Below are 27,377 nucleotides of genomic sequence, written 5' to 3' on the forward strand. Positions count from 1 at the left end.
CTTAGATTTACACAGTACCCCGTAGTACTGCGTCTGTCACTGGTATCAGCTGCCCAGTCAGCATCACTGTAGGCTTGTATACCTAGTTTCTCACAGTCGTTTCTCCTAAAACTTAACCCTTTCTCTGCTGTACCTTTGAGATACTTAAGTACGTGCTTCACAGTGACCCACTGTTCCTCTGTAGGTTCAGCAAAATACTGTGATAACCTGCTTACTACGAAACTCAAATCTGGTCTGGTGCAAATAGTCAGGTATATAAGACTTCCCACAGCTTCTCTGTACATTCTGACATCTTTCATCTTTACTGCATTCTCAGTATACTCTAACTTTTGCTCGCAGGGTGTTTCTCTGGTCCTACAGTCTTGCATATTAAAACGCTGTAGTATTTTGTTAGTGTACTTTTCCTGTGTCATTTTTACGCACCCATCTGACTGATTGAAATCGATACCCAGAAAATATTTGAGTTCGCCCAGATCTTTCATTTTAAACTTTTCTGCAAGCATCTCTTTCACTTTTTTCAGTCTCTCTAGATTGCTTGCTGCAATAATTAAATCATCAACCCATGTAATTATGATCACTTTCCCTTCTTTTGACTCTTTAGCATAAACACAGTGGTCGGCTGGGTTCTGTGTGAATCCATTTATAGTTATAACATTATTCCAATTTCGCCCAGATTGTTTCAAGCCATAAAGTGATTTCTCTATCTTATAAACTATACCCTCTTTCTCTTGGTAACCCTCTGGTGGATTAATGTAGATCTCATAGTCTATGGGAGCGTGCAAGTATGCTGTTTTCACGTCCATTTGATGCAGGAGTAAATTTTCCTGTGCTGCTTTCTGTAGCACCACCCTTACACTTGTCAGGTCTGCCGTGGGTGAAAATGTCTCCCCATAGTCTATTCCCATTCTTTGATTGTAACCCTTAGCCACAAACCGCGCTTTGTATTTATCTTTTCCATCTACATCAGTCTTGATAGAATAAACCCATCTACCCCCCACTGTTTTCTTGCCTATTGGCAGTGTCGTCGGGGTAAACGTTTTGTTCTCGTTTAGAGACTGGATTTCCTCATCCATAGCCTTTACCCATTCTTTTGAGTTAGTTGACCTCATTGCTCCCTCAAAAGTCTGTGGGATGCCACACACCGCTCTGCAGCAATAGTCTACCGTGATATTAATCCCATCACTATCACTGTCTTCAGTTACGAAGTCATCTAAGTAACTCGGTGTTTTCCTTTCTCTAGTCGGATACCTCCTACTCTCGTGTTCACCACTTGTCACACTCTGTTGTGTTTGATTGTGGTCACTAGACCTCGTTACTTCACCTAGACTATCACTATGTGTACTTGGCTCTGGAGCATTTTCTGTACTCCTACTCTGTGTGATCTCACCAGTCTTGGGTTTCACACTACCACAGCAATCGCTTAGATCTGGCTCACCTGTCTGTGTCTGTTTTACCACAGCTGCCTTGCTTACAAACTTCACTAGCCTGTGTTTTTGTACTTTGTTTGTATCTGGATGATACACCAAATACGCCGGGCTGTTTTTGTCATAACCTACAAAACGACCCTGGTCACACCTGGAATCAAATTTTCCCTTGTCTTGTTTGTACGTGTAGCATACAGATCCAAACTTTTGCATTTTTGACACATTAGGCTTTTTGTCTGTCATCGACTCATAAGGAGTCTGTCCTGTACGCCTGTTAAAACACCTGTTGCGTACCATTGCTGCTGTTTGTACTGCGTAGTTCCATAGCTGCTTTGGTAGTGCACTTTCAACTATCATGCACCTACCCATTTCAAAAAGAGTACGCCAACTTCTCTCTGCGGTTCCGTTTTGGTGTGGGGAATACGGAGCTGACGTTTCGTGTCTAATTTTGTTTTTCCTTAACAGTGCTTGAAAGTCATTGTACATAAACTCTGTTCCGTTGTCGGATCTTATGCACCTCACTTTCCCATAAGGGGATACATCTGCTAGGAACTTTTCAGTAGCCTGTACGGTGTCTCTTTTCCTCTTTAGGAAATATACGAACACTGCGCTCGAGTAATCGTCAGTGAATGACTGCACATATTTGTAACCATCTATCGACTCTGTGGCTACTGGACCTGCAAGGTCTGTGTACCATCTGTAAGGGAGCCTTTGCTCTGGTATCAGGGTCCCTATTTCTGGTTTAGACAAACTTTCCCTGAATACACATCTCACACTCTTGTTCAGGTCTGCCTGTTTTACCCTCGATCTGCATACCTTCAACAACACCCTGCAACTTAAAAACATCGTCATAGTTACAGTGGCCTAAAATCTCATGCCATGTTTGCATGTCGTGACATATATTACACTTATCGTTAGATTCAGTTTCGGTATTCAAATAATACAACTTGCCATATACGTGTATGTAAAATCTGGTACCGTCTCTGGTTATCAGGGTGTCTTTATCTTCTTTAAAGACAACCGTAGCCCCGTAGCCCCTTGTGGTCGCTGCCTTCACTGAAAAGATGCTTTGGGGGTAGGACGGTACAAATAAAGCGTCTTTCAGCACCGCCTTGCGTTGCTGTCCTTTGCTGTCAATGAGGAAAACCTCAGCATTTCCCTTCCGCTGTGCGATCCCATTGCACCGGGTGCTGTCTGCCAGCTCGACACTGTGCATTTCTGGCCTGAACGTGCTGTCGAAACTCTTGAACATGGTTCTGTCCGTGATGATATGAGAGGTAGCCCCCGTATCCACCAGTAGACCCTTCTCCTGAATGCTGCATGTCGGCTGTCGCTGGACACCGGTTCCTCCGTCTCTCATTTTGAACGCGTAGTCTTCGACATCTTCTGAGGCTTTACTCGCACCATCCTTTTTGTCTTTAATGTCCTCACGCCTACACGTTGCGTCTTTGTGTGTGTCGCTTCTGCAGATACTACACCATATTTTCTGTCGACATCCTCTAGCTCGATGGCCTTTGGTACCACACTTGAAGCACACTATCTCTGTGTCGTCTTTGATCCAGCCACGTGTGCTCGTCTTTTCGGCCGCCGTCCGGGCTTCCCTTGAGTCTTCATCACACTGTCGCTCGAATCAGCTGCTTTTATCTTTTCTGTTTCTTCAAAACTACGTAGTTTAGTCTTGAACTCCCCAAATGTGGTTTTATCATCTGTATGCGCCACATGCAGAGATGGGAAGTAACGAAGTACAAATACTTCGTTACTGTACTTAAGTAGATTTTTCTGGTATCAGTACTTTACTCCACTATTTATTTTTCTGATGACTTTTTACTTTCACTTCTTACATTTTTACGCAAATACCTGTACTTTCTACTTCTTACATTTTCAAACCAGGCTCGTTACTTTAGTTTTAATCTGTATTTGATGCACAATCAATATTATTTCTTGTCATTGCGTGACTTTTTCAACCTAATGATAGGTCTGCCTAAAAGCCGAAGCGCTGTGTGAGGTGGCCACTAGCCAATCAAATGTAAGAAGGCGGGAGTTACTGTTTACAGAGCAAAGCGGTGACCAATCAAATCAAAGAAGACGGAGTAACTGTTCTCAGATCTCGAGCGTGATATTCTGCATCATGTGGTGACTCGTGAATGGTAGGGTTTTTTAGCGCGAAAGGACCAGATTTTAAATATGTAATTTAGCTATTTAGCTATTCGCATGTTCTACAAACATATACTTCACGAAAGATGTACTGTAGTTCTGTCAGAAGTTAAGGCAGCTCGTTAAGGTAAGCGCATTATTGTTGTTCATTAGTATGTATGAATTGCATGTTTTTTGCTATCGTGGTGTGTGCGTTAAGTTCATGAACGAGTGAAAAATACCTGCTCATTGCGTTGCTTTCGATGAACTAATTATAGTGGGCACTTTTGCACAAAAATGCGCTAAGAAGTGGTTTCTGGACATATCCTATTAGTCTTATTTTCTAATTTTCTTAATGCATTTGCTTTGTTTGATCTGTTTGATCTATTTTCCTGATTTTTATTATATTTTTTCATCTTGTCATGATTAAAATTATAAGGAAATAAAAAACGATCCTTATCAACGTTGATTGACATTGCAATAAAATACTATCACATTATTTTGGAAGTTAAAATTTTGGGCTGGTTTTTGTTGGAGTGAGTAGGCTTTAGTGAGCCTTTGGACTGGAAATCATCCACCCAATCTAGCAACACTGACATCAGTTTTAATGTTGAACGAGTGTAACGTACAATGTAAGAGGCTAAACATTTAATATTTTAAAGCGAGGCATAATTTCAAGAAATGTGTTTAACCAATCGAGAAAAACAGTAATGGACTAATGGTTACCAAGTAAATTGACTTGCCTAATTAATTATCTCTTTATTTCTCAGTTTTCTCTTTTTGACAAGATCTCCCAAGTGTATACAAACCTTTGTATAATGATATCTCCATGAATGGTCTGTGCTTAAAATTTGAAGGGACAGTTAATCTAAAATTGAAAGCAGTGAAATTCTGTTATAAAATGTTTTGACAATCACAGTACCAAACAGTCATTTCATGGCTATTACGCATCGCAGACATAGGCTAGTAGTCTAAGAAGCTGCCACGGACCAAGGCGGAATGCAACACAAAGAATAGCTAAAATTATGGTTGAGAACTTGAGACAAAGGGAATTCTGTCACAATTATTATCAATACGCTTGTCCTTTACACTCTTATCTTACATCATAATTGTATTATAAATTTGTGTTTTTTTCCACTACCTAGGTAGTGGCAAATAGATTTATTCTATCAGTCTTTTTTATGCTTGTGTTCTACATAATGGTAGTTCAGTTGTGAGGTATGAGCGTGACTCTAAAACAGGTAGTAGTATTGGCTACTTTTTACTTAAGTACATTTTAGAGCCCATACTTTATACTTTTACTTGAGTAAACAAGTTTAGTCAGTACTTCAACTTTTACTTGAGTACTTTTAAACATGAGTATCTGTACTTCTACTTAAGTAAAGGATGTGTGTACTTTTGCCATCTCTGGCCACATGTATCGCGAATGGTTTAAAACTCTCAGGCAGTCCTTTTAAGACCATAGCCACTAGCAGTCCGTCTCCTAACGTTTCATCTGCGTTTCGCAGTGCTGTGATGGCGGTCTCTGCTCTGATGATATAGTCCATTACACTTTCATCGTTTGTCTTTTGAAGCGATGTCAACGTGGTGTACAAGCTGATTATGCGGGGCTTTCCCCTCCCTGCATAATACTCCCTCAATATTTCCAGAGCTTTTCTTCCGTTGTTGGGCGCATCCCTCATAACTAATGATAGGCTTTTGTCATCTAACAGTAAAATCAATTCAGCATGCGTCAGCATTTTTCTTTGCATCCGCTGCTATCTCGGCTTCCGACTGTGGTTCTTTTAGCACCGTGTCCTTTAGCCCTGATAAATGAAAATGTCCCAACATTTTAGTCTCCCAAAGCTCATACTTAGTCTTATCTACGTCGAACGTCAGTAGTGTTGCTTTCGTCAACGAAAATTATGACTAAATATGGTCGTCAACGAACCTTTATCACGTGACGAAAACGAGACGAGACGCAACGTAAATGCTGGTCATGTGACGATGACTATAATTAAATGTATAATGCAATATTGTTGACGAATAAAAACAAGACTAAATGTGGTTTACAAAATAAAAACTATGCTAAAATGTCTCTTCATTTTCGTTGACCAAAACGAGACGAAATGTTATAACGTTATTTCGCCTGATGCTTTAACCTAGATGCGGAGCGGAATCCTGTTATTTAAATGTCATCTGGCTGTTCTGAGTGAATTATGTGCACAGTTTAACATACAACACGAGTGATGGTCGAGGATTTATCTGCGTCTGCACCGTATGAGGATATGACCACATGAACTTCATCTCCAGTCAGAGTTGCTCTGAGAGTTTATTTTACGAGCGTGAAGCTATGGGCAAACAAGCGTCTCCCCAAAGACCCGTCAAAATAAAAGTCCCGTTAAATTGAACACTCAGACAAAAAATACTTTAGTGAACTATAGTATTTGCTATTGAAAATTGTAGTGCCCTTGTAGTAAATTGATAAACACTGTATACTATAGTGAAGTTCAAAAACACGATAGTATCTAAGAATTTTACTGTAGTTTACTATAGTAAATACAATAGTATACTACAGTAATTTATGTCGACAAATATATTGTATAGTAAAAAAGGAAAAACACACAAATTAGAAAAAATAAAATCAATTTAGGTAGTGTAAAAATTACATGGCCCTAATTTATCCAACTGTATGTAACATGAATGTCTTTTGTCAGTTACCTGCCTTTTCATGATGAACTGCACTTGCATAATTTTTTTTTAATGATGACAACTGACAATTTATACTTGTGCTCCTACTGTTTGGCCTGTGCTACCAAACTTTAAACCTCTTTAGCTCCAGTGCTATGTGCAAAAAAAGTCTGCATTAATGTACTGCATTCTGTATGCTACTACAGGGCACTGAGGGCAGTCACTCTTTTCCTGTTGGTTCTTTGCAATGCTGGCAAATGTAACCCTTCCAGTTGACTTGCGAAATCACTTCCATTTGTTTTATTAATAAAGGATATTGGAAGGAAAATCGTTATGGGTACATTCATGTACTTTGATTTTAATAGTCACACAGCAAGAAAAAGAAAATTTGTATAGGAAAAAGCTGCATCGAGAATCGTTTTATCATCGCATCGCAGCCCTCTGAATCATAATCACATCGTGACATGCCTAGAGATTCCCACCCCTAACGATGGCTTAAAATTAAAATCAGAGCGTCTTCCATGTCTGGAATGGATGTATTCTTGAATCATTAAGGTAACAATAATATAATAAGATAACCTTGTTTGAAATGGGTTTGGCTAAAAGAAAATTTTGGTTTCGTCTATACTACTAGGTACTTGTACTATATTGACTGGGTTAAATAGAATTGCATTACTAAAAAGAGACTAAAATACAATTTTCATAGACAAAAACTAGAGTAAATGTCATCAGTTTTCGTCGACTAAAACTAGACGAAAATAGTCATGGATAATTCTGACTAAAATAAGACTAAAATGCTCAGCCTTTTAGTCGACTGAAACTTGACTAGACTAAAAAGAGTATGAACGTGACTAAAACTAATAAAAACTAAAATGACAGCTTGACACAAAGACTAGACTAAAACTAAAATTAAAACAGGCCGCCAAAAACAACATTAAACGTCAGTCGAGGCAAACTGTACGTTCTCCGTTGTTCCGTCATGTTAGCACACGGTCCGTCGCAACTTTTAAACGGTGAAAAACAACGAATTTATCCTTCGAACAACTCCTGGGCCCATAACCTGTTGGGTTCAGTTACACTATTGTTGCAGCTAGCGTTGCATTCGGAAGAAAAATAGACGATAGAGATGGACCATCTTTAGCCGTTCTTGGCATATTTATTCTTCTAGCTGCCGACACATCATTCTCACGGTCAGACAGTCTTCAGTAAGATAAAAACCGTGAACCAACTGGGACAAACATAATAACGCGAACGCGTTACTTCTGTAGCTTATACTGTAGTGCCCTCTTGTGGCATACACATATGCATAATACAGAACAGTACAGCATTACATCAATATACAACTGAGGACATAATGAACATATTTTAACATCTGTTCTCTGAGTTACAGTAAGAAAGTCTCTAAAGATTGTTGCAACACCACCACCTCGACCAACCGGACGTGGCTCATGCATATAACAGTAGCTTGGTGTGGTACACTCATTTAGACCTTAATAATCATTTGGTTTAAGCCAGGTTTCGGTAAGGCAAAGTATATCAAAACTGTTGTCTGTGATCATTTCATTTACAATAACTGCTTTTGAATTTAGTGATCTAATATTAAGTAGGCCGAACTTTATTAAGTTTTTTTTGGTCGTTTATTATATTGTCCTCAGGTTTAATCACGATTAGATTTTTTCTCTGAGATTTGGCTATTTTGTTATTTTGTAGTATTATTCGGGGGACAGACACAGTCTCTATGCATTTGGAAGCAGTAACATTTATAACAGATGAGTGGGAGGAACACAAACTATGGTTAAAGTTTTGACTTACCGCTGGGAGACATAGTCAAGCGGTGCACAGCGTCTTTGAGATGTTGTCAGACAGAAGACGTGATTTGACGGTTTATTTTAATACATACCAATAATATAAAAGGTGTGCATTCTATCTGACACACACATGAACACTTTACAGTTAGTCAGGGAAGTCATTCCCTTTAAATGCTATTGAGCATTAAAATTTGTATATTTATGTATGAGCCCATACAGCAGTGAAACACATAGGAATATTTGCATTTGATTTAACGGTTTATTATAATAAATATAAATTATCTAAAAAGTGTGCATTATATCTGACACACATGAACACTGTACAGTTAGTATTGTGGGTATAAGTCATTCCCTTTAAATGCCATTGAAGTTGGAAACATGTAGGCTATTATAATGTGTATGTAACTTTAGAGACGGTCCCTAAATTCACGAATATCGAACGTTTAATGTCAAACCAACTTTATACCAGTGAAACGCGGCTTTATCCGCTCCACGCATGCGTGTGTAAAGTAAACACATTAAGACAATTTATAATGTAATCTAAAATAAAACAGTATACAATATTCGTTAATGTTCCTGTAGGAGCTTGTTCTGTTGACAGACAGAGGCTTCAATTCCGCGAGTAGGCTACAGTTTGCAAAACTGCGAACGGATTGCGAAAGCGTGGGCACAGATTATGAATTTGTGGGTACAGATTTCAAAAATTGTGGGGACGGTTTACAAAACCGAGAGCACGGATTGTAAACTCGTGGGTACAGTTTATTAATCCGAGAGCACGATTTTGTAAACTGTGGGAACAGTTTTAGAATCTGTGAGTACGGATTTTTAAACTGAGGGAAAGAATTACAAAACTGTGGCCACGGATTTGCGGGTCTTATTTTTTTTTCTCCGACAGGTGACCAGACGAGCTCCGCAACACTGCTCTAGTTGTTCCAAATCTGCATAAATGTCTTTGTTCGGTTCAACACAAAGAAAGATATTTGGAAGAATGTTAGCACCTGACAATTCTGGGGCATCATTGACAGTCGAAAATACTGTTTTCCTACTAACAGAACAAATAATTTTTCCTACTATGGTCAATGGTGTCCCAGAGCTGTCAGTTTCTAACTTTCTTGCAAATATCTTTCTTTGTGTTCAACCAAACTTATAATATTAAAACAAAACTTATGTATATTAAAGGACCAGTGTGTAATGTTTTGGAGGATCTAGTGACAGAAATGCAATATAATATACATAAGATGTATATAAAAACCTTACATTGTCATGGCTCTGCCTCACTTAGTCATGTTTTTCTTGGTCCTGTGGCAGAGTCATGACAAAGCCTTTTGTTTTGTGTGAGAAAACCATGGAGTGTTTATCTTTTGACACTCCATGTGTTTTCTCGTGTCTTGTCATTTGCCCCGCCCCTCTCGTTTCATGTATTGCTTCCCTGCCATGTCTAATGTTTCCCACCTGCCCTGTGTCATTATCCCTCGTTTGTCTTGCCTTTAAAATGCCGTCATGTTTCTTTGTCCTGTGCTTGTGGATTGTGTATGTACTGTATACCTGTTCCTTGTGCTTGCGGTCAGTGTTCCCGTTCCCTGTCCCTAGCCTTGTCCGTGGTCTGTGAGTTTCTTGTGTTTTTACCCTGCCGTGTTTTTGTTTAAGACGTTGTGTCGCTGTTTGGTTTGTTAGTTTATTTTTGCCCCCCCGTGGGAAGTCTTTGTTTTGTGGTATTTTGCATTTGTTTAGTTTTTCCCCATCGTGGGTGTTTGTTTTATTATTTAATAAATATCCCTATTTAACCCCTTCACCGCCTGCCTGCATTTGGGTTCTTTTCCATGCCAAACCGTGACAGAATCCACGAGCCAGAACCGAACCCAGTAGGCAGCATGAACGCAGGACGTACCCACCTAGCTCGCCTCCTCTGTGGACTTCGCCAGGGGAGCGAGAGTGTCGACGAGTACGTGGAGAGGTTCCTGGATGTTGCCGAGAATGGCGTCTTCGGGGAGGAGGAACTCGCGGTGCTGTTCAACTCCGGTCTCAGGAATCCACTCTCGAGGGCAGAGATGAGAGCGTTGAGGCCGCTGGACTTCAACACCGTGTGGCTGTCTGCCGTGGAGCGATCGGAGTCCACGGTCTCAACGTATACCCGTTACTCATCTCCGCTGGTCACGATCCCTGAGGGTGGTTCCCTGCAGATCGGGGTTGTGGGCAATGCCATGCCATCCTCCTCACCCTTTGCGGCCTCTCCACCGTCCACCAGCCCCGTTGGCGTTCCAGCCGGCCTTCCAGCCGGCGTTCCAGCCGGCCTTTCAGCCGGTCCTCCAGCAGGCCTTTCAGCCGGCCCTCCAGCCGACGTTCCAGCCGGCACCATGTCCGGTCCTGCCGGCATTCCAGCCGGCAGCCAAACCTCCCCCTGTCAAGTCCCCCGGGGCCCAGAGCTCTCGAGCGCCACCCTGGACGGTTACTCCTCCTGGGTCTAAGACATTGCCCCCTATGAACTCTGGCTTGGCCCCACCCCCCCTCCCTTGTTTGTTATTTTTGTTATCCCATCCCAACCCTGTCATTGTATTTTCCTGTTTGCCCTTGATATTATTTGCCATGTTTTGCCTTGTTTTGTCTGTCACCCAGTCTGTCTTGTCGCGTCCGTCTACCCCTTGGTGAGCACCTGGAGGTGCTCATTACGGGGGGGGGGGGGCTTCTGTCATGGCTCTGCCTCACTCAGTCATGTTTTTCTTGGTCCTGTGGCAGAGTCATGACAAAGCCTTTTGTTTTGTGTGAGAAAACCATTGGGTGTTTATCTTTTGACACTCCATGTGTTTTCTCGTGTCTTGTCATTGGCCCCGTCCCTCTCATTTCATGTATTGCTTCCCTGCCGTGTCTAATGTTTCCCACCTGCCCTGTGTCATTATCCCTTGTTTGTCTTGCCTTTAAAATGCCCTCATGTTTCTTTGTCCTGTGCTCGTGGATTGTGTATGTACTGTGTACCTGTTCCTTGTGCTTCCGTTCAGTGTTCCCGTTCCCGTTCCTGTCCCTAGCCTTGTCCGTAGTCTTTGAGTTTATTGTGTTTTTACCCTGCCGTGTTTTTGTTTAAGACATTGTGTTGCTGTTTGGTTTGTTAGTTTATTTTTTACCCTCGTGGGAAGTCTTTGTTTTGTGGTATTTTGCATTTGTTTAGTTTTTCCCCATCGTGGGTGTTTGTTTTATTATTTAATAAATATCCCTGTTTAACCCCTTCACCACTGCCAGCCTGCATTTGGGTTCTTTTCCATGCCAAACCGTGACATACATAATGAAGCAGTATGTTTTTTATTACCTTTGAATGAGCTTTTTCTATATCTTTACACCATGGGTCCCTTGCATATTATTCGCGATGTTATGTCAGCTACTGTAGTGCTTCGAAAGGAAGGGGTGGAGTTTACCAAAGTCTTGCCACTCGGCGGCCATGTTTGCAACACCTCTGGGCAGCTATTTACATCATAGCAAGTCCACAGTCTTATCTATTTAAGTGGGGGAAGGCAGATATTTCTAAAATCACAATTAAACAACATTTTTTCTATCAATAATTAAACATGACTTGAACCGTATAATAACTTTTTGCTAAGCTAAAATTGTGCTAAAAATAACCTTTTTTGTGGTCACCTCATCTACTGCGCCTGCGCACAGGCTGGAAAGCACCTCACCAGAGCCCCTGCCACAGAGAATCGTCAGTCTTTATTGCTTGACGATTGGCTCATTTTACTGAAAGGCGGGAGATCCTTCGCTAAAAAGGCCATATTGAGCGTTGAATTCCTCGCCATTCATTTTAAAAGCAAGCGCGCATTTTGTTGATATGAATATGTTTGATTTTACTGACTGGTCCTTTCAATGGAACGACTTGAGGGTGAGTAGAATTTTTTTGGGTGGAGTATCCCTTTAAAGATTTATCATGTCTTAACAATGTCAGTTGCTAATAAGTTACTTAAGGGATCATGTTCAAACAGCCGGCTGTTATCGCAAGAATAAACCCCAACAGTGTGATCACAACATTCAAAAAACTAACTAAAACTCTTCTGTGAGTACTTGACAGAACAAATGAGAAAACAAAAAAAACAAAACAAAAAACACTAACCCTCTCTCTTTCTCTCAACATGTATTGGTCTAGCTTTTGCTGAAACTAGTAACTTTGTATTAGCACCTATTGTATTATTGCTCCTGTATGACATATCGCTTATTGCTCCCTGAACTCTCTGTAAGTCGCTTTGGATAAAAGCGTCTGCTAAATGACTAAATGTAAATGTGATCAGGACCCGACGCAAAGCATAGGACGTTAAACGTCATCACATAAAAATCTCACAAATAATGCAATATGGACACAAATCTTTAAAAAACGTGGATGGAGATTGGACATATTTGGTGTTAGCGTTTTACTTTTGGTGATTGTATTTAAGCTTCAAAAATAGCAAATATTTTGTTAGTTCATAAAGATTATAGACAAATTATAGACAAAACGTGTAAGTATCATAAACCTTTGTTAATCACGGAGCTTATTTTTATCTTTTAAAAGTCTATGGGGAAAATCCATAGGCTTTCGGTACAGGGAACCAGTGCAGCGCTAACTTCCGGGTTGGCCTTCAAAAATACATCACCTCTGCAGCACTCTATTAAGTACAACACAAAAATAGTAAATACAATAAAAAGTCTTGGTGCCTGAAAAAATATGTTCATGTAGATTTGTTAGATTAGATTTTTGCTCCCTTGATAAGATAGTTCCCAACGTCCCCTCGACGTTGTGTCGAACCGACAGAATGGGGTTTGTCTTGAGAACCTATCATCTTCTGAGTATTTAGAAAAGGCCAATGAAAATTGGCGAATGAAATTTGCATGCCGGGCTCCTCCCCGGATGTCCGGGTATAAGAGGGAAGCCGGCGTGCTCATTCATTCACCTTTTGTTCTTCAGAGCCTACGCATCTGGTGAGCTTCTCTACGATCTGGGTGATCATTCTTTCTGCTGGAATCTACGACGTGGACAGCGGACGGTCCCTTCCTGCAGTGACTCTCCCCTGGGCGTCTCGGCAGTTCCGGAGGTGTTCGAGCAAATTTCCTTTTCTAAAAGAGCAAATTTCTCCAGCGTGGCTTGTCCCGCTGTTCTCATGGGTGCAACACACTCATCGAGGAGGGGGACGGACACAATGCCTGCTTCCAGTACGCTGGGGCAGACGTTGTGGATACGTCCTGCCCGCACTGCGGGCGGTGACGATTCAGACGTTGCGTCACAGGTGGCTGTGTTCCCACGGGACTCAGCCACCACCTCGTTTGCTCCCCGTTCCGTGGCGGCAGGACTACGGCCCTGCCGTCCGCTATGGCAAGCAGCGAGGGTGAGATGAGGATTACTGTGAGCGATAATCCGCCAGCCACGGCTCACGGACCGTTCACACCTCGTTTCGCTCGTCTGACCGTTCCCCAAAAAAGACGGTCCGCCGTCTTATTCCTCAATCACGTATTCGGACACGATGCGTGATGATGAGAGGTCTCTTGCAGCATCGGGGGGTGACGTACTGCCATCCGACTCCGACGATTCTTCGGGCTCCCTCCCTCGGGGGGTCGAGCCCAGGAAAAAGCGGATGTCGAGATGTCGGCCATGCTTTCCCGGGCCGCCGTGAGTGTTGGGTTGCAGTGCCCGCACTGCCTCTCCCGGCGTTCGCGGCTGGCTACATGGCGCCTCGGGTTTGAGCGCGGCTCCAAGCCGCGCCCGCCCCCAGTGCCGTGTTTACCGGAAGTGCATGAGGAACTTTGCAAGACCTGGAACGCCCCTTCCGGCACGTTTCACGTCAAACAAAGTTCTGTCACCCTCTCTTCCCTCGAGGTTGAGACAGCTGGAGGATGCGTCGGTGTCCCCAGGTGGAGTTGCCGCCGCGGTGCACTCGTGCCCGTAGGTGGCGGCCACCTGGGGGGGCTCGACCTAGACTCCCGTCCAAAGCATGTGGTGTCTCGGCATCTCTGGTGTCGAGAGCTTACATTGCGGCGGACCAGGCTGCCTCCTCTCTCCACGCTATGGCTCCTGCCAGGCCAGGGCGTTGAGAGAGCTCCACGAGGGTAAGACCGACCCAGCGCTTATGCAGGAACTCCGCGCCGTCACCGACCTCGCTCTACGGGCGACCAAGGTGACCACGGGGGCCCTGGGTCGGACGATGTCCACACTTGTGGTCCATGAGAAACTCCTCTGGCCGATACTTGCGCAGATGAGTAACGCTGAGAAGGTCCGCTTTCTCGACGTACCCGTCTCGCAAGGGGGGGCTGGTTGGTGTTACTGTCGAGCCGCAGCGGCCCCGCTCACCCCCCGCCCGTCGGGGGGGGCGCGAGACCCGCACGCGGCCTCCCCGGAGGGTTCTCGACAGTAAGAAGCAGTCCTCCGTGCCGCAACTCGGCCGCCTCGGCCGTCGAGTCCCGTGCACTGTCTGCTTCCCAGCAGCCCTGGTCCTCTTCAACGCCCTCCAGCTCTGGCGCCCCCCACTCAGGCGGCCCCCCCTGGAGGAGACAGCGAAGAGGAGACCATCGCCCCATCAGCAGCCGCGGGGCAGCGGCCGTCATGGGAACACCTCAGGGGGATCGAGGCTACCATTGGGCCCGACCCCAGCCACATCGCTGGGAAGTCGGATAGGGACGGATCCTGCCCCGTCCCTCCATCTGCTGGCCCCCTCCGGGGGGCTGGCGCCCACTTACTCTCAAAAAGGAGAGTTTCCTCTCTCTCTGGGTTACCACAGCCGCTCTCACCCTCTGCACGACGGTGAACGGCAAACTCGACGTTGCGTCATGGCGAAGCGCAATGTCGAGTATAAACACCAGCCCTCAGCACTCTCAGTCAGACAGTGCGTTGAGCTGCGCAGTCGCCAGGCAGGAAAAACAGCAGAGCCGATCTCCTCCCCGGGGGACCTCCCCCGGCAAGGAATCCGTACTGCTAGCCATCGAACCACCCCCCGGGGGGACGATGAAAAAGATCGTACCTTAGTCCCCGTCTCATTCTGGGAGCCTGTCCGGCTTCCCAGGCTGTCAGACTGGCTAGGGAAGACGATCCGTCTCGGCTACGCGATCCAGTCGCCTCACGCCCGCCAAGTTCAGCATCCGATATACCTCAGTCAGAGGCTAGGATGTTCCCGTACTTCGGGCCGAGGTCGCCACCCTTCTGGTGAAGGGAGTGATCGAGCCCGTCTCACCAGCCGAGATGTTCAACGGGTTTTACAGCCTGTACTTCATTGTCCCCAAGAAAGGCGGGGGGTTGCGCCCTATCTTGGGTCTGTGTGTTCTGAACAGGCACCTACACAATAGCTGCCTTTCAGGTTGATCACGCAGAAGCGCATCCTGACGTCCGTCAGGTGTCAGGACTGGTTCATGGCAATCGACCTGAAGGACACGTACTTCATGTCTCGATCCTCCCTCGACATCGGCCGTTCCGACGGTTCGCGTTCGAGGGACGGGCATATCAGTACAGGGTCCTCCCCTTCGGTCTGTCCCTGTCTCCACGAGTCTTTACGAAGGTCGTGGAAGCCGCCCTCCTTCCCCGTAGGGAAGGAGGTGTGCGGGTACTAACTATCTCGACGACTGGCTCAAGTTTTGGCACACTCTCGAGATCTGTTGTGTACACACAGGGACCTGGTGCTCCGGCACCTAGATCGGTGGGGCTACAGGTCAACTGAGAAAAGAGCAAGCTCTCCCCGGTGCAGAGCATCCTCTTTCTCGGTATGGAACTCGACTCTGTCCTCACGAGCGGCCCCGCTCCCCCCCGGGGGGGGCGCGAGTCCCGCGACGAGGAAGCCCGCACCCTCGCGGCCTCCCAGAGGCAGCGCGACTGACTAGCGCGCCCGATCAGTGTTGAACTGCCTGAAGATCAGACAGTCAGCGGTCCCCCTGTAACAAGAGGCTCCTGGGATACATGGCATCCTCGGCGGGGGTGGTCCCCCTCGGGTCGATGCACATACGACCGCTCCAACACTGGCTGCAGAGTCAAGTTCCTTGGAGAGCGTGGCACACCGGCAGCAGGCGTATGGTCACACGCTTTTCTGCCGACACACCCTAACCCCCTGGTCTCCATGACCTTCTTGCGGACAGGGGTCCCCTTTGGGATGCCTCCCTGCAAGGTTGGGGTGCCGTGTGCAACGGGCAAGCAGTGTCGGGGCGGTGGACGGGCCCCCGCCTGCGTTGGCATTTCAACTGCCTAGAGTTGTTGGTTGTGCTACTTGCATTGAGGAGGCTACTACCTCTCGTGCAGGGAAGCACGTGCTGGTCCGGTCGGACAGCACAGCTGCTGTGGCGTATTCTTTCACTCACAGCAGCTAACATGACTCGCCCGACGCCTCCTCCTCTGGAGTCAGCAGGTGATCAGCTCCCTGCGAGCCACACACATCCCAGGCGTCCTGAACCAGACAGCCGATGCGCTCTCTCGTCAGTCGACGCCTCGCGGAGAGTGGCGACTCCCTCCCCGCGCAGCCGGCTCATTTGGGGCAGTTCGGCCAGGCACAGGTGGTCCTGTTGCCTCCCCGGACTCCACCCATTGTCCGCTTTGGTACTCCCTGTCCGAGGTACCCTCGGCACGGATGCCCTTGCGCACAGCTGGCCGCGGGACAAGCGGAAGTACGCTTCCCCCCAGTGAGCCTCATTGCACAGGGCCTGTGCAAGGCCAGGGAAGAGGAGCATCAAGTGGTACTAGTTACGCCCCTTCGGCCTAACCAGGACTTGGTTCTCGGAGCTGAGGCTCTGACAACAACTCCCCCCTGGCCGCTCCCCCTGGCGGACAGCTTCCCCAGGGGAAGGGGCACGTTACGGCATCCCAGGCAAAACCTGGTCTCCATGTCTGGACGGGACGAGGAGATCCTGAGTGACCCACCCCCGGTCCGGTTGGGACGTCACTCAGGCTAGGGCTTCGGCCACTGGGCGGCTATACGCCCATAGGTGGCGCCTCTTCTCGTCCTGGTGCTCTTCTCGGCGAGAAGACCCGCGGAGTTGCTCGGTCGGGTACGAGCTGTCCCGTCCTCAAGAGAGACGGGGGAGTAACCTCTCCCCCTCCACACTGGGAATGTATGTAGCCGCTACGGCCGCTCATCATGACCCAAGTGCTGGGTAGCCTCTGGGACAGCACGACCTGGTCATTAGGTTCCTAAGGGGCGCGAGAGGGTGACCACCTTACCCGCGCTCCGTACCCTCTTGCGACCTAGGTGGCGGGCCTCAAGAGGCCCCGCCCCCTTCGAGCCTCTCGGGGTTGCCGCTCTTTCTCAGTCTTGATAAAGACGGCTTTCCGCATGGCGCTCACCTCCAAGAGGGTAGGGGATCTACAAGCACCCTCCGTGTCCACAGATTGCCTAGAACTCGGGGCCGGGATTCTCACGTTATCTTGAGACCCCGCCCCGGCTACGTGCCCAAGGTTCCCACCACTCTCCCGAGAGACCAGGTGGTGAACCTGCAGGCGCTCCCCACCGGGGAGGAAGACCCAACCTATCCGTGTTGTGTCCAGTACGCGCACGGCGCCTCTACTTGGACCGCACGCAGAGCCCAGAAGCTCTGAGCAGCTCTTTGTCTGTTTCGGAGGTCAGCAGAAGGGAGGGCTGTCTCCAAACAGAGGCTGGCGCACTGGATCGTGGATGCCCTCGTTAGGGCATACCGATCTCTATTCGCCCCTGCCCGTTGGGAGTGAGGCACACCCCTCATGGGCACTGGCTCAGGGCGCCTCTCTGGCAGACATCTGCAGAGCTGCGGGTTGGGCTATGCCCAACAACTCCGTGAGGTTCTAATACCTACGCGCGGAACCGGTGTCAGCCCGCATCCTGGCAAGGTGTGGGACCGGCAGCCGGTAGGGCATACGCCTGCGGAAGCCCTTCCCCCTCCGGGGGGAGCAGTGGCGATCCCGCCTCACTTCTTTCCCCTCGGGTAAAGAACAGGCATTCCATCCATCACTAAGCACCCTTCCAGGGGACAGGCTGGGCAGAGCAGCCCTGCCCCTTTAGGCCGGGGAACAGTTGAGTTATCTCCCACATAGCTCTAACCGGACCTAGTGCTCCAGACGTGGTAACCCCCCCTCCGTGGGCTGTTCCGTCTGATGTATCCTCATGAATGGTTCCCACCTTGGCAACCCATGACCTCCCCAGGTGGACTCCCACCTTGCGGTTAACTCCTGCAGTCCGCACATTCCTCCCATGAGTTCTCCCCTGATGGTGAGACCATGTGGTGTCTCCACTAATTCCTCCCTACGGTAGGTAGTGGCCTCTGCAGCGTTTTTCCCCCCCAGGGGGGAATAATGCTTACCCAGTGGCCCGTACGGTGCCGGGCGGCTTCTCGCCATTTAGAGAATCAGGCCTCCGCCCGTGACGGCCGGCGTTAGGGGGCTTCCCAACTTTTTGTGGAAAGCTCTGGGTCCCCCTTCCTCTCCACTGGAAGGTCATAATTTCGCGTTAGCGTGTTCGTCTGACTCGCCCAGGCCAGTCAACGTCGCTCCGCAGAGATTGTGACGCGGCTCAGTGCTGTGGCGTCTTCCATAGGAACCCCATTCTGTCGGTTCGACACAACGTCGAGAGACCGACAGAAAGGGAACGTCTTGGTTACGGATGTAACCTCGGTTCCCTGATGGAGGGAACGAGACGTTGTGTCCCTCATGCCACAACACTGGCCGCCCACCCCAGCGGTCGGGGGAGGATGCTTTAGGCTCCTCAGACCAAAGGTGAATGAATGAGCATGGAGCAACATCCGGGGAGGAGCCGGCATGCAAATTTCATTCGCCAATTTTCATTGGTCTTTTTTAAATACTCAGAAGATGATAGGTTCTCAAGACAAACCCCATTCTGTCGGTTCGACACAACATCTCGTTCCCTCCATCAGGGAACCGAGGTTACATCCGTAACCAAGACGTTTTCCACCTGTAACACAAAAAGTTAATTAATGAATTTGTTAGGGCTCTTTTTACATAGGGATTGTGTCCTCAATGCTATAAAGTTTGCTTTGTAATAAATTAAATGAATTTAATTTATCTTTCTTTTTTTAATTCTTTCTGATCCATCAGGACTGTTTTTCCAAGAGTCCACAGAAAAGACTAACCTGTAACTTATTCTACACTTTCAATTTGTCCAATGAAAAGGGATTATGCATCACTGTTACTACAAACCCTAAAAACTGTGGAAACAAACTTCCCAGCCTACCAAGCAACTTTACCATCCCTTCACCCCCAGGTACTGTACATGAGAGTCGATGTCCGTTATGTACTGTATAGCAAGCTATATTGTTTTGATGCTGCACATTAGTATACTGTCATTATATTTAAATGTGTGGATAGCCTAGCATGACAGTGTGCCCAATTATGATTACAGGATGAATGTGTTAATATGGTGAAAGAGTGTTATTTAATAATCTAATGAACTGTGAGATTTAGGTTTATTCAGGAAATGATAGCTTGAAAGCAATAAGGTTGTGTGAACAATGAAACAGATGACCTAATTTCTCATATGTATTCAGTTTTTTGTAACCTGTTTTTAATTCTGTCTAAATAATATTGTTATTTATTCATAGTAATTAGGGTTTAATTTGGCTAGAATTTTCTATGTTCTGGGCCCTTCGGAATTTCTACTAGCCAAAATAATTAAATCATTAAAAAACAGATACATGTATTATTTAAAAATGACAGTCATATTTTCCCTCCTATCCCATTGTTTTCTATGCATTTTAGGTTGGACAAATCAAATCAATACAGTGCAATTGTCATGATTCTGCCTCATCATGTCATGTCTTTATGGTCTTGTGGCAGAATCATGGCAGAGCCTCGTGTTTTGTGTGGAGAGAAACATATTACTGCATTATTACCATGCAGTTGAGCTGCTCGACAAAATAAAATATAACAGTGCGAGGGCAGAGAAGACTACAGAACGGCAATGGCATGTGCCAAAAAACAAACAAATCTTTCATTTTGGCAGAAGACGAAGAAAGGTAACTTTAGTGTGCGAGAACATACACGCAGACGAAAATGTACACCTAGGTGCAACTCATGATATAAAAATCCGTATTATCACAACAAGCCCGCACAGTTTTTCATGTTTCTGCTATTGCAGCATAATCTTAATCAAGATCAATGCAAAGATAGCAAAACATTTTTTTATCAAATTGTGATGCATTATTTTTACGAGGATAATGCACAGATGTTGCCTGTCTCGCATGTGAGGTCAGTGAGTGGTCTGTGGGTTCCTTGCCACTGTTTGCATATTGTTTGAGAAGGGTCTGGCTGCAGATGATACACTGTCAGCCGCGCATGCGCACTTAGACACATGCACTCTCTGCACATGCGCACTTTGTAGTGGGTCGAAGACAGAAATATGTCAAAATACTGTTTACAAACGGCATGACATAAAAGAATGTCCTGTTAAACTGACAGAAAATACATGAAAATGAAAAAGTATTTCACGAAGTGGACTGTAAAATCCTATTTTCAAAAGGTGGAGATTTTCTTTTTAAGATACCGTAAAGACTGGCGATTCAGGTCACGGCCAAGATTTATGTAAATTATAGCTGAAAGACATTATTGAACATCTACACTAATGTGAGATGTATTGGGGACATTTATTGTGAAATTTGGGTTATGAGTTGAATTGAGTTGACGTGGATACGCGAGGGGAGGAACGAGTGGTGTAGAGATGCAGCCACCATGGAAGACGGCTCGGCTAATAAAGTAAGCTAAAAAAATCATTGTTGTCGCTCGTGATTGCCTGCCTTATCTTGTTGGAACCCTTCCGAAGAGTGTTTCCTTCTATCCACACAACAACCCCTCTTACACTAATAATGTCTGATTACTTCTCATATGTGCCTACATAAAAGGCTATAATGGCAATATACATTACTATTTAACGTTTAACAAAAAAATCGACATCTATGTTTTTCAATTGTGCACTTGACAAAAGATTCTGAGATGCATGTTGTCCACCACATTCTCTAAAAATACAGAATCAGAAAGAGCTTTATTGCAAAGTATATCTGCACATACAAGAAATTTGCACCCATTGCACAAAAACAGCAGCACACAGAGTCCCTAACACAATACAATACACAGGTTATCTATATATAAAAAAGAATAGAATAGAATAGAATAGAATAAAAATAAGATAAAGAGTGTAAAACTATGCATGTATATATATTGTATCGAGTGGTGTAGAGATGCAGCCACCATGGAAGACGGCTCGGCTAATAAAGTAAGCTAAAAAAATCATTGTTGTCGCTCGTGATTGCCTGCCTTATCTTGTTGGAACCCTTCCGAAGAGTGTTTCCTTCTATCCACACAACAACCCCTCTTACAATAATTGGTGGCAGCGGGTTTGGAAGATGTGCTGTAGCATGTGAACAGAGTGTTTTTTCGGCAGGCAGTCGGACTAACTTACATGAGATGGATGCGGCAGGACGATGTGGAGGACATCGACGCGAAGTTTAAGTTGAAAGCCTGCTGTTGTGCACGACGTATGTTTTTCGCTGTATTTTTTTACAGTGGCTCGGACTTTCGTTTGTGTTTTGCGGTGGTGTGACTATAACGGAGTTACGCAAAGATAAACCAGGCTTCATTTTCCGGACTTCCCTTTTGGAGTTTTTGAGAAAAATCACGTACTTTTATTCTTTTGTTGAAGTTAAACACACTGTTTGAAGATACACTTGCCTGCAACAAGTAACATTAATGTTGCGCTGGCACAGTTTTTTCTCTTCTTACGTTTTTGCGGTAAGCCTGTAACGTTACTTTTCATTTTTGTGTGCTAAACATACACGTGTTTGGAAAACAATGAGTGAAGAAGATGCAGAGCATGACGTGCCCGTGCACAGTACCTCACATTCAATGCATCACTTTGCTGGACATTTCCCGCCCATGTTTTTGGGGGATGGGAAAGAAGATTTTCTCCGCTGGTGCAGACGATTTGAAGTTTTTGAGGAGGCCAGCTCTGATTTCGATAACGACAGGTTATCCAAGCTTTTGCCCACTTGCCTTGGTGGTACAGCTTTTAGTTATTGGGACAGTTTGCCGAGTGAAACAAAGAAAGACTACAAACTGGTGAAAGAGAAAATGACAAGTGTTTTTGGCCAAAGAGTTTATCTGTCCACGTTTCAAAGTTATGTTAATGCTCGCACACGTATGCCTGGAGAAGCTCTTCAAGTTTTTGCTGCTGAAATTAGCCGTTTGGTGGACGAAGCTTTTCCCACTTATGAGGTTAATGCAAAGAATGGAGAAAAATTTAGGCGTTTCATTGCTGGCATTGAACCTTACCTCCAGCTCCGTATACATGAACAAGGTGTGGACACACTGGATACTGCACTTACCCTTGCTCTTCAAATTGAACAAGCACATCGAGCTAGCAAAGTTCTGCTACCATCATACTCACAACAGTGGACTTCACCACCAGCTGGATCTCTCGCCGGAGCTCCATGGAATGTACCTGCCTCTCCTTGTACTCCTGCAACCACAGCACTTCCTGCGGTTCACTCTGCTACGTCAAGTGATGTCACAAAACTACAGACGACTCTGGATCGTTTGTCAGAGAGAGTGGATCAGCTACAACTGGAGATCACCCGACAGAGGTATGCAAACAGACACAGTTCTTCGCCTGACCGACATCATCACAGCCCCTCTCCGGATGGTGACAGAGGGCGCACATCTGAACGGCGCAGGTATGACAGACACTCACATAATAACTCTGACTCTTATGATCGAGGCAGATCTTCCTACGGAGACACGAGTGGTGATAGAGCACACTGGGAATCACGCAGATGTGCCGATTATGATACTCGGAGTCCCAGGAGATCACATGAACATGGACAACACATTGAAAGTCGAAATTCACCTGAGCACTCATCTTGACATGACCATGGTCAGCGAGACAGGTCGCTGGACAGTTACTCATCAAAGCGTTGGAGTCGCCGATCACCAAGCCCAGGGCGAGTGCGCTTTCAGTCTCCTTCACAGGTCAGCCAAAACCAGGGAAACTACAAGTAGTTGACAATGTGGGCCAGTTGCCACCTGCTAATGAAGTCAGGCCCTCTGGTGACACTGGAGAGCCACAAGTGATTTCAAATTCTGTTGATGTTATGACTCAATACGTGCCACTTATAATTGAGTACACATTAGTTCATGCTTTTGTGGATAGTGGAGCTGATGTTTCTCTTATAAGTGAAGATTTCAGAATGTCTACTGCTAGTTTACGTCAAAGACCATTAGTGAAACAGTTTCTACCTTTAACATCTATTTCTGGTGATAAGCTGGATTCAGTGGGTACACTACCAGCAAATGTAACCTTGGGACTGCATTCAGTGTCACATTCTTTTCAAGTGATCAGAAACTGCTCAAAGCCAATTATATTAGGTTGGGACTTTTTGTCTGCTCATACGATCGTGATGAATGCCCAGACCATGTCTCTTGAACTGAAGGGGGACTCTATTTCATTTTTGACTGTTAATCAGCAGGTTCCTAAACTTGTGGGTGTTACAGTGTCCACCACACAAGTTGTTCCTTCCTTTTCAGAGACACTAGTCTCAGGTAAACTTTCACCACCTCATAAGGGTTGCCAACTTGATGGTTACACAGGTGTATTTGAGCCTCATTATCAAGAGGACTCAAAAGTAGGATTTGCATGGACTGTTACTAAAGCAGTTCATGGTTCAATTTTTCTGAAAGTAGTAAATCCTTCTTCTGATGACATTTCTCTTCACAGCGGCACACAGATTGGAACTTTTTATTCTGTGTCAGAAGGTAAACAGGATGACTATGTGGTGATAGACAAATGTGTCAATAATGTGAACATTAAGGAAGCTTGTGTGGCTAACACTGTTCCAATGTCAACGTCCATTTCACCTGTATTGCCAGATATTTCTGATACTGACTTGTCTGATGTGCAACAAAAACGTCTAAAAGATTTGCTAACTTCTTTCTCTGATGTTTTCAGTCAGCATGCCCATGACTATGGCATAACGAGTGTGGTCACTCACAAAATCAGAACTAAAGATGACACTCCTATGTCGCAGCGAGCGTACAGGACCTCCCCTGCTCTCAAGGCAGAAATGCACCGTCAGGTAGAACAATTGAAAGCACAAGATGTGGTTGAGGACAGTGATAGCCCATTTTCGAGTCCGGTAGTCATGGTAAAGAAAAAAGACAATACTTACAGATTTTGCGTAGACTACCGTAAATTGAATTCTGTCACTGTCACTGATGCACTCCCCTTACCTAGGGTGGATGACAGTCTTGATGCGTTATCAGGGTCTCAGTACTTTTCCACTATGGACATGTCTGCTGGCTATTGGCAGGTAGAGTTAGACCCTCAAGACAGACATAAAACTGCTTTTACCACAGGAGATGGTTTGTACCAATTTAAGGTGATGCCTATGGGTCTCAAAAATAGTCCACCGACATTTCAGAGGCTCATGGAGCTTGTCCTTAGAGGACTACATTGGACAAAGTGTGTCATTTACTTGGATGACATAATCTGTATGGGGAAAGATTTTGAGGATCATCTACAGAACCTCACAGACATTTTGGTTAGGTTTAGGGAAGCGGGTCTTAAGCTTAACCCTAGAAAATGTCAGTTTTGCAAGGCGTCTGTGACGTACATGGCTCATGTTGTCTCGAAAGATGGGTTAGCTCTGGACCCAGCTCACAGTCAGCGGGTGAGGGATTGGCCAACACCTCAGTTTCCCACAGAGGTACGAGCATTTCTTGGGTTATGTAGTTATTATAGGCGTTTTGTTCAAAATTATGCCTTTAAAGCTCATCCCTTATACAGACTTACACACAAGGAGGTTCCCTTTGAATGGACTGATGACTGCGCAGCAGCATTTCGGCAGTTGAAAGATGCTTTGACATCGCCTCCTGTTATGGCATTTCCTAATTTCGAGAAGCCATTTGTGCTGAGTACAGATGCATCTAATGTCGCTATTGGTGCTGTTTTAGCTCAAATTCAGGATGGCAACGAACGTGTGGTGGCGTATGCTAGTCATGTACTGTCTCCTAGTGAGCGGAGATGGTCGACGTATGACAAAGAATTGTGGGCGATAATTTGGTCATTCAGGCATTTTCATCATTACTTGACTAATTGCCCTTTTACCATAGTCACAGACCACAAACCTCTTGTTGGTCTTAGGAAGTTGAAGTTTGACATTGATCCCACAGGACGCAGAGGTCGATGGGCCATGGAATTGGATCCATTTGACTGGGTGATTGTACACAAAGATGGAAAGAGACACACAAATGCAGATGCTATGTCGAGAATTCCTGTAGTGCCACAGACAACACAGGAACCTCTGAAAAAGGCGGTATGTACTCAAACAGATGACTTGAGTATCATCTCTCAGATTGCTGTTTCTGCTGGCAGTAGCTGCACAGATTGTCAGGTTAGGACACGACCTCAGATTTGCTTAACTGAAGGTGATGTTGTCAGGAACAATGTGTCGAGGGTAAACCTATGGCATACTTCTTTGTGTACTGACGGAAAAGACATTTCCCTATACCAGAGAGAAGATCTTGGGCTCTCACAGGTGTATGATTGGGTGCAGAATCAGGAGAGGCCTAGTCTTAGACGTGTACATGGGAAGATGAGACATTTATGGTGGCAGTTTCCCCGGTTGGGGTTGAATAGTGGCGTGCTCTGTCGTAAAGCTCGTCTTGCCCCAGGTAAACCTGAAGTTTATCAAGTGATTATTCCTGATGCTCTCATTTCGGACACTTTGCACTATTTACATGGTGATCCATGTTCGGGACACTATAGTGCTGAGCGCACACTCAAAAGAGCTCAGAGTTTGTGTTTTTGGCCAGGAATGAGAAAGGCTATTGAGGAATACTGTGAGTCATGTGTTGCTTGTGAATCCAGGAGAAATCCTGTTCCTCAACGTCGGGCACCTCTCCAGTCTATTATGGCTGTGAGACCTTTTCAGATGGTCTGTACAGATATTACTGAAATGCCTGTTACTTCCAAAGGACATAGGTATGTGTTGGTAGTGCAAGATCATTTCACCAAATATGTCAATGCATATCCAATGGCAGATCAGAAAGCTGGTACAGTAGCACAGTTGCTTTGTGAGCAGTACATACCAGAGCATGGTGTTCCAGAAGAACTATTTTCCGATCAGGGGCGTCAGTATGAGTCTGAGATTTTACATGACATCTGTGACAGATTAAAAATCAAAAAGAAACGGACCACCCCATACCATCCTCGTGGTAATGGAATGGTTGAGAGGTTCAACAGAACTTTAAAGGATCAGTTGGCTAAAGTTCTTTTTCACAGGGAAGGTGAATGGGATCAGTATTTACCTGCAGTGGTACTATCCTTTAATGCTACTCCTCATTCTAGCACTGGTTATTCGCCGTTTTTCCTAGTTCACGGTCGAGAGCCTCGCTTGCCTGTGCATGTTCACATTGATTCTCCTGTAGGTGATACCATGGAGACTCCACAAACCTATGGTAATGCTTTAGCCGGTCGTATGGAAACTGTGTTCCAAGAAGTATTCAACAATGGGGTTGATCAGAGTCTTAGGCGTGAGTATTATTTCAACAGGCATACTAAGTTTCAGCCTTTTAAAGTTGGAGATCGGGTGTGGATGAATGATCCTACCACACAAAGAAAGAAATTAGACCCAAAATGGAAAGGACCTTATCAGGTTATTTCTGTGGATATGGATGGTATCATTTACACAGTGTTGGATCAGAGTAGGGTTAATGCAGAGCCCAAAGTTGTGCATTATGATCGCTTAAAACCCTATAGGTCAAGTTGGAAGGCACTAGTTCGCTCCTCTACAGGTGCAGGTCAGAGTGTTGATGAAGGGGGTCGAAGGGCACAACCAACGTTCACTGCCTTGTCGGGGTCTCTTCCTTTCATGTCAAAAGAGCTTGAGGTTCAGGGGAACAGGGACCAGGTCATACCCACTGTTCCTCATATGCGTAGGCCTTCAGGCCGTATGCCTGAGGTTCTTCGGTCAGTGCAACAGCCACTCCCAGTGCTTGAAAGAACAACTTCTGCAGTGCGGGAGCACTGTTTTTCAGATGGTGCGGTAACCCGCTCAGGGCGTGTTATTAAACGGCCTAGAAAGTTTTCATGTTGAGGTTGGCATTGATATTTGATAATGTAATTGACTTATTGATTGAATTTTCTTTGCTGTATATAATTGGACTAACCCTATTTATCATTTATATTTATTGTGTACTCTTTAAATTACATTAACTCAACTCAACTTTATTTATATAGCGCTTTTACAATTTTCATTGTTACAAAGCAGCTGTACATGAGACATATTGACTATGTCACGCATTGCGGTGTGAAGAACCCAAATGCAGGCAGGCGGTGAAGGGGTTAACAAAACACTTTATTTAACAAATAACAACACAAAACAAAAA

General features: G+C 45.5%; 1 protein-coding gene across 2 annotated transcripts in view; it reads left to right on the forward strand.

The window, feature by feature from the left end:
* Positions 1–18,479: 18,479 nt before the first annotated feature.
* il13ra1 (interleukin 13 receptor, alpha 1) overlaps positions 18,480–27,377 on the forward strand; it is a 28,439-nt gene continuing 19,541 nt past the window's right edge. Inside the window, exons 1-2 of one of the 2 annotated variants that reach the window (XM_057332772.1) lie at positions 18,480–19,206; positions 19,701–27,098. In XM_057332772.1, the coding sequence (XP_057188755.1) occupies positions 23,084–27,085 (4,002 nt within the window). In that variant the 5' untranslated portion in view covers positions 18,480–19,206; positions 19,701–23,083 and the 3' untranslated portion in view covers positions 27,086–27,098. Of the gene's footprint in view, positions 19,207–19,700; positions 27,099–27,377 lie in introns of those variants that run through there. The other variant, XM_057332795.1, reaches the window with a different exon arrangement.

Source organism: Triplophysa rosa, linkage group LG1, assembly GCF_024868665.1.
Source record: "Triplophysa rosa linkage group LG1, Trosa_1v2, whole genome shotgun sequence".
Taxonomy (NCBI): domain Eukaryota; kingdom Metazoa; phylum Chordata; class Actinopteri; order Cypriniformes; family Nemacheilidae; genus Triplophysa; species Triplophysa rosa.